Below are 7,400 nucleotides of genomic sequence, written 5' to 3'. Positions count from 1 at the left end.
ATGGTAGATCCTTTTGGATAGAAAAACAGTGAAGGGTTTGACAAGCCTACTTCTTCCACTAGTGGCTCTCTGGTACCAAGAGGATGTTACCTTCACTCTGCCTTTCAGCATGCTATTATTAATTATTATTATTAATAATATTGAAAAGACCCAACAATGAGATGTCCCTGGCCAATTTTAAGACTTTAATTTTTTAAACTCTGTGTACTCTAACCTCCAGTATAACCACTCCAGAACTCCCAATGGCTTCTCTACATATCACTTAAACTTCACTTAACCCAGATGTTAATGTGCCTGACCATTATTCCAGAGGATGAAGTCGCCGTCACTAACAATCTCACACATTTCACCTTCTTCCCAGACTTGTTAGATAGTACTTGCTTATTTAGGGTGCCATTTACCAGTAGTCCCAGCAGAATATAGTCATCACAGTCATTGATCTGGTTAGTAGAAGAATAGCCAAGTTCTATTTGTCCCTCTTTCAGCTGATTCTCACCTTTTAGGTCAGAGCCAGTCAACACTTGAACTCGGAACACTTTAGCAGGTGAGTCCAAAACCACAGTCAGATGGCTTCCAGCCTCAGCTGACTTGGCATAAAAGAAATTCTTATTCAAGCTATAGGCATTCACGGGCACAGAGCCATTGGTAGCCTCCAGGCTAGTATAGATGGAGGCAGCAGGGTTGTTGGGAGAACTAATGTCATCCTCTTCAAACTCTATATCCTTGAGACTGTTGAATTTGCCTTCAGAGGAGGAGCAATTGCCCATGTGCTGGAAGAGGGAAGGGAGGAACTGGACTGGTGCTTGCTGCATGAGAAGATCATGAAAATGGGAGAGGAGGGAGTCACAGGGCATTTCTTGGTAGAAGAGGAGAAGGAAATTAACAAAACAAGGGAGGTCTTTAGTACGAAAGAGTTTTCCAGTGAAGCCCAACGGAGAGAATTCCAGAGTCACCCAAGGTTTGTTTTCCCATGCAGACACTGTAGTAGCTATCTGGGTGACAAATCCAGGGACACATTTCACATCATCCTCAATCATCAAGAAATAGTCAGAGTGGTTGGTAGCAAAGTTCATGAGGAAGGCATAATCCATGTTCCTCTTGGAACGGAAGGCTACATAGGCAGGAGTGTCATTAAAGTTTCTCTTAAGGCTCTTCAAGGGAAGATAGCTTTTAAGAGGCATGTTAATCACTACTAGCTGGCTGGCCTGGATATATGGTTTAAAGATGGTTGAGATATTGGAGATCATTTGACTATGCCACATGGGATCAGGATCTGCCAAGTGTACCAGAACAATGAAGTGTTTCTGCTCAGATAAGGAGGAAGAATAAAAGAGAGATTCCAGGGTGTCCAAGAGGTAGCTCCTTTGGGGATGCTTCATTGAGGAAATCCCTATGGTCAGCAATCCTAGGATTGAGGGGGAAAAAGAGAACTTGTATCAACGTAGGGAAGTGAAGGAAATAGTTGCTATGGTTGAGGTTATAAGATTTTCTTATGTCTTTCCAATATGCCAACTCTCTGTATTATTATAGCTATTTTACACTTTCTCCCCCCGAGACCTGAGTATGGACTATGTTAGGAGTAATGCTTCATCACAAGTTATGAGGGTTTTTTTAGTGTTAACTTTGAAAAACTATTGTAGAAGAAATAAAGATGATAGACTAAAAACATTTGCAGCTGTGTCTCCTCCTTCCCAAAATCGCATTGAAAAACCAGAAAGGTTACCATGAGAGAATTGCAATATTTAATGAATTCCTGCAAGAATGAGAGAATATGCAATAGGATTGGAGAAATCTAAGCATAAGAATTCATATTTCAAAAGACACACAGAGAAAATGACTGCACAGATACGTCTTTATTCTAAAAGCCTCAGAAGAATTCTAAGTTTGAGCCACCAAACACAAAGGAAAGGGCCCTGGGATGGTCGCCTGGATAATTAATCACGAAATTATTTCCAAAACTACTGAACCAGTGATCACCAAGTGGCTGGTGAGAGATCTGCCAGGGTGTGAGTCCTATGGCTGGAGAGAACTTAAGAATGGAAGCCAAGAACTCTAGACGCAAGAGGAAAAAAGGAAAAAACACAGCTGGCTGGCATTTGTTTATATGGTAAAGTTCTACGTATGGTTCCTTGAAGAACATGAAGTAGATATTCAGAACTATAGAGGTTGCCAGAGAAGTTTATCTAAGCAGATAAGGAAGGAAATAGCACAGGTGACTTAGAGCTTTAATAGAAGAGACAAAGGGTTAGTTCACCCGAATCAGCTACCCACATTCCTTGCTTTCTCTTTATGTCACTGCTTCCCTGCAATCTAATGAGGCAAGCGTTCTTAATCACAACCCACTGCAACAGAGTGGTAAACAGAGATGGCTATTTAGAGAGAACAAATGAACAATCTAGATTCTTGAATATTAATCTGAAAGATAAATCGCCAAACATTTGATTATAAAGCTTGAAACAAGAATCACCAATATAAAGAAAGAAAAACAACTCAACCAAGAACAGAACTCTGAAAATAGAACTAACAGGAAACAGTGCATAGAAGAACATTTCAAATATATTAAATCCAGTCTCAAAGAGATTGGAGAGGAAATCAAATTCTTTGGCAAAAGAACAAACTTGTAGAGATCAGAGTTTGTAGAAAATATTGACATGAGGATTTGATCAAATTTAGGTTATATTTTCTGGCAATAATACTTTATGAGTTGGTGATACATTCCTCTATCAGAAGGCATATAATGGCAGGTTATTTCTGTTTTTAGGATGTTAGCAGACTTTGAAGTTCAGTGTCTAGATTCATTAATACTCCAGAGGTTGCAATATGGTGATATTCTAAGGCTAACATTCCTTATTCATTTGTTAACTGGAATGCTATATAGAACAGTCTTTTGTACTCTGTGGGAGAGGGAGAGGGTGGGATGATTTGGGAGAATGGCATTGAAACATGTATAATATCGTATATGAAACGAGTCACCAGTCCAGGTTCAATGCATGATACTGGATGCTTGGGGCTGGTGCACTGAGACGACCCAGAGGAATGGTACGGGGACGGAGGAGGGAGGGAGGTTCAGAATGGGGAACACGTGTATACCTGTGGCTGATACATGTTGATGTATGGCAAAACCAATGCAATATTGTAAAGTAATTAACCTCCAATTAAAATAAATAAATTTATATTTTTTAAAAAAGAGAAAATTCCCTTCATCTACTTCTTGGTTTCCAAGTAGTATAGTTCACATAAGGAAAGTGAGATAAATATTTGATTCTTTCCCTTTATTTACTAGCTTTCAAAATAATGCTAGGAGCTGGTTCCCTCATGTTCTCCATAGTGACAAAATTTTTGCTTTTTGGTTGTTGTTGTTGTTGTTGTTTATATGTCTATGTACTCATGGTTTTCATACCATTGAAATTTTATCTTTATTGATGTTCAAATTTTCCTATCTTTGGTAGGATAATTAATTATGAGAGATAATCAGCCTCTTAAAATTGCGTCCTGAGCCCTTTTGATACAACTTTAGCTGTATTCAAAAGCTTCCTTTCTATATGGAATAGTTCCTGCCTGTGACCTGGAGTCAGCCTTTTTCCAAGGAACTCCTTTTAGAGGAAGTTCTTTCTAGTGAAAAATGGGATTTATATAATGAGTGCTCATTGTAGTAAGTCATTTCTAGGCTCTAGTGAACAGAGCTGAAACATTTTTAAGAGATAAAACACATTATGAGTTCAATACCGATATTTCAAAATGCATTCAACTCAAAAATGCACTTAAATGTAAAGAAAAAAAAGGTGTTTTCCTTATGAAGAGTATTAAAAGTCCTGATTTAAAAGGTCTCATGTTCCCTAGCTAGCCATAGACTTCAGTAACAGATGCCAGCACGGTTGTCAGGGACAAGAGAGAAAGGGATACTGCAGCAGAGGCCAGTGAGGATAACAGTTACACTTACCTCAAGATTATAGGCTGCTGCTGTAGATGATACTGAAAACCATGAGACTGGGTGAGTGAACCAAGAAACTAAGCTTATAGGGTATTGGGTATTGCAACCCATAATGGAATATAACCTGCAAAAAATCAAATCACAATGCTATACAACGAAACTAATACAGTATTGTAAATCAACTATACTTCAACTTTTAAAAAAGTAAGTCTAGATAAGGACTGAGCTCTGGGGTATATTAACATTTAGATGTTGGAGACAGAAGATAAATCAGCATGAGACTGAGGAACTATCAAGAAATTTAGAGGAAAATCATAAGAATCTAGGATCCTTGGAAGCAATTAAAGAATGTTGAAAGAGAGTGATCTGTGTCAAATGTTGTCATAGGTCCCTTTTGCTTTCCACCTGCCTTCTCTATATACCCTTACATAACCTGCCCCTGCATCGCATATCCTCTTGAGCACACTCACTTTTTTTCACAGGAGGAGCTCCAATCAAGATACAGGAATCCACATTTTTTAGTGGTTCTGAGTTTTTCTGCATATCTTTGAAGGTTTCCACGTAGTTTGTTCTACTAGGGCTGATCTGCATTCGGGCTCTTTGCCAAGCTACCATCTCCTTTTCCTGCTGAGAAAAGGGTAAGTCTCACTTATAACATTCATGCCTTGTGAGAATAATGCCTGGATTCCCCTTTGTACAGCATAATAACCTGTCTCCAGGACAGAGGGCAGCTTGCTCAGGGCTCATTTCAGTTTCTTACTTATCTTCTGAAAAAGTTTTACACCAGAGGTTCTTGTATAGGTTATGGGTCCTGGAGTGAAGGGAGATGGTATTTATTTAGTTATCTTCCATTTTAGGTAGGGAATGAGATAATGTCAGTCTATGCCATTTTTAACCCACAATCATCTTTATGACTACAGTCTGACATGGGTCATTTAATCCTATGAAGGGCAAAACATGTTAGGTGTGGGAGATACAGGAGTGCTCAGTTGCTTAGTCATGTCCAACTCCTTGTGACTCCATGAACTGTAGCCTGACAGTCTCCTCTGTCCATGAGATTTTTCCAGCAAGAGTACTGGAGTGGGTCTCCATTTCCTTCTCCAGGTGATATTACTGGCCCAGGGATTGAACACGTCCCGTGCATCTCCTCCACTAGCAGGTGGACTTTTTACCACTGCACCACCTGGGAAGCCCAAGAGATACAGCAGACAACCTTGTCTCCTTTAGAATTATGGGAGACCAGGTAATACTACCCCAATGCCCCAATCTAAACTCTTTCCCATTGGTGGCACTTCACCCTTCCAAATTCATTCACCACTCTCCCTTTTCTTCTTTGCTGTTGCCATTTTCTGGTGAAATTTGCTTGAAAGTGAAAGCGTTCATTGTTTAGTCATGTCCGACTCTTTGCGACTCCATGGACTCTAGACAGCCAGGCTTCTCTGTCCATGGAATTCTCTAGGCAAGAATACTGGAGTGGGTAGCCTTTCCCTTCTCCAGGGTTTCTTCCTCACCCATGGATCAAATCTGGATCTACTGCATCACGAGCACCGTCTAAGCCACCAGGGAAGTCCAACTCCCTAGAATTTTCTTGGCTTGGGGAAATGACAACTTCTCTGAGGTTTGAGATCCTATTGTATAAAAATGGGGGGAAGTGTATAACTTTGAAACCAAGGGAAATTTTCTAAATTTTTTTAAACAAGGAAAATATTTTCTACCTTATCAATTGCTGTTAAGAAAAGGAGGGGAGGGCAGCTTTAAGTAAACATTAAACAGTGTTATTTCTTCCCAGCCCTGAATTCTCTCTTTTCAGAATGCCACATCCCTTACTGTTTCCATCAAAGAAAAATGATATATTGAGTCCTTAAGATTTGTTATCTTTCTTTTTTGAGTGTCTAGGATTCCCTGGTGGCTCAGACAGTAAAGAGTCTGCCTGTAATGTGGGAAACCCGGGTTCGATCCCTGGGTCAGGAAGATCCCCTGGAGAAGGAAATGGCATCCCACTCCAGTATTCTTGCCTGGAAAATCCCATGGACAGAGGAGCCTGGCCAACTAAAGTCCATGGGGTTGCAAAGAGTCAGATACTCAAAGTGAGTGACTTCACTTTTACTTTCTTTGAGTGTCTACTATTTAGTGATAATTTCACACAAATAGACACTTGATGTCCCCCTTTTTTTCTAGTCCAGAGATTTCAACTTTTACCCCACCCATACTTTCTGGTACTTACCAAAGACAGGAAACTTGCAGTATCAAAGGGGTTTTCTTTAATGAAAAAAAATATTGGGAACACCATCACTATTGCAATAACAATGAGTATCCATAGGAAATCTTTCATGGTGCTGACACGGGGAGCTTGTACAGCAGCTGGTTCTCAATCTGTGATCCTTGGATGCGTACTTACAATCTGCAATTTACACACTATTGAGAAAAGTTTTCATTTGGTAGTGATATTTTGCTAATGAATCAAGAAAATACAGCTTACTTGTGTAATTAGCATTCTTTTTTAAAGATAATTTTTAGGGCAGTTTTAAGTTTGCAGCAAAATTGAAAAAAGATACAGAGGTTTTCCATTTACCCCCTTTCCCTTACATATGCATCAACACCACTCCTCAGAGTGATGCATTTGTTACAATTGATTAATCCACAATGACACATCATTATTACTCAAAGTCCACAGTTTATAGTAAGGTTCATTCTTGGTATTGTACATTCTATGGGTTTAGTATAAATGACATAAATGTATAAATGACATGTATCTACCATTTTAATATCATTCAGAGTATTTTCACTGCCCTGGAAGTCCTCTGTAATCTACCTATTCATTCTTTTACCCACTACCCAATCCCCACTTATGCTTTAACTGTCTCCATAGTTTTTCCTTTTCCAGAAAGTTGGGATTAGACTGTGTGTAGTCTTTTCATATTGACTTCTTTCAATTGGTAATATGTGTTTAAGGTACCTCCATTTCTTTTCATTACTTCATAGCTTATTTCTTTTTAGCACTGAATAATATTCCATTATCTGGATTACCACCATCTATCCTTTCACCTGTTGAAGGATGTCTTGGTTGCTTCTGTTTCAGCAATTATGACTATGGCTGCTATAAAGAGCTGTATGCAGGCTTTTGTGTGGACATAAGTTTTCAGCTCTTTTGGGCAAACACTAAGGAGCACAATTGCTGGATCATATGGTAAGAGTAAGTTTAGTTTCATAAGAAACAGCTAATCTGTCTTCCAAAGTGCTTATACCATTTTGCATTCCCATTAGCAGTGTATGAGAATTTCTGTTGCTCCAATCTTTGCCAGCATTTCTTGTCAGAGTTCTGGATTTTGGTCATTCTAATAGATGTGTCGTGGTGTTTCTCATTGCTGTTTTAATTTGCATTTCCTTATTGGCATATGATGTGGAGTATCTTTTCATATGCTTATTTGCTATCTGCTATCTGTATATCCTCTTCAGTTAGACATCTGTT

At 39.1% G+C, this 7,400-nt stretch overlaps 1 protein-coding gene across 1 annotated transcript in view; it reads right to left on the bottom strand.

Moving 5' to 3' along the window:
* LOC102172500 (alpha-1,3-mannosyl-glycoprotein 4-beta-N-acetylglucosaminyltransferase C-like) overlaps positions 402 to 7,400 on the bottom strand; it is a gene marked incomplete at its 3' end in the record, with an annotated part of 47,543 nt that continues 40,544 nt past the window's right edge. Inside the window, exons 2-4 of the mRNA XM_013975087.2 lie at positions 6,156 to 6,332; positions 4,402 to 4,558; positions 402 to 1,405 (exon numbers count right to left, since the gene is read on the bottom strand). Coding sequence (XP_013830541.2) covers positions 402 to 1,405; positions 4,402 to 4,558; positions 6,156 to 6,263 — 1,269 coding nt within the window. The remainder of the gene's footprint in view (positions 1,406 to 4,401; positions 4,559 to 6,155; positions 6,333 to 7,400) is intronic.

The sequence above is a fragment of the Capra hircus genome, chromosome 3 (assembly GCF_001704415.2).
Source record: "Capra hircus breed San Clemente chromosome 3, ASM170441v1, whole genome shotgun sequence".
Classification (NCBI taxonomy): domain Eukaryota; kingdom Metazoa; phylum Chordata; class Mammalia; order Artiodactyla; family Bovidae; genus Capra; species Capra hircus.
Note: the sequence above shows the minus strand (reverse complement) of the source record. Positions and strands in the feature narration are given on the sequence as shown.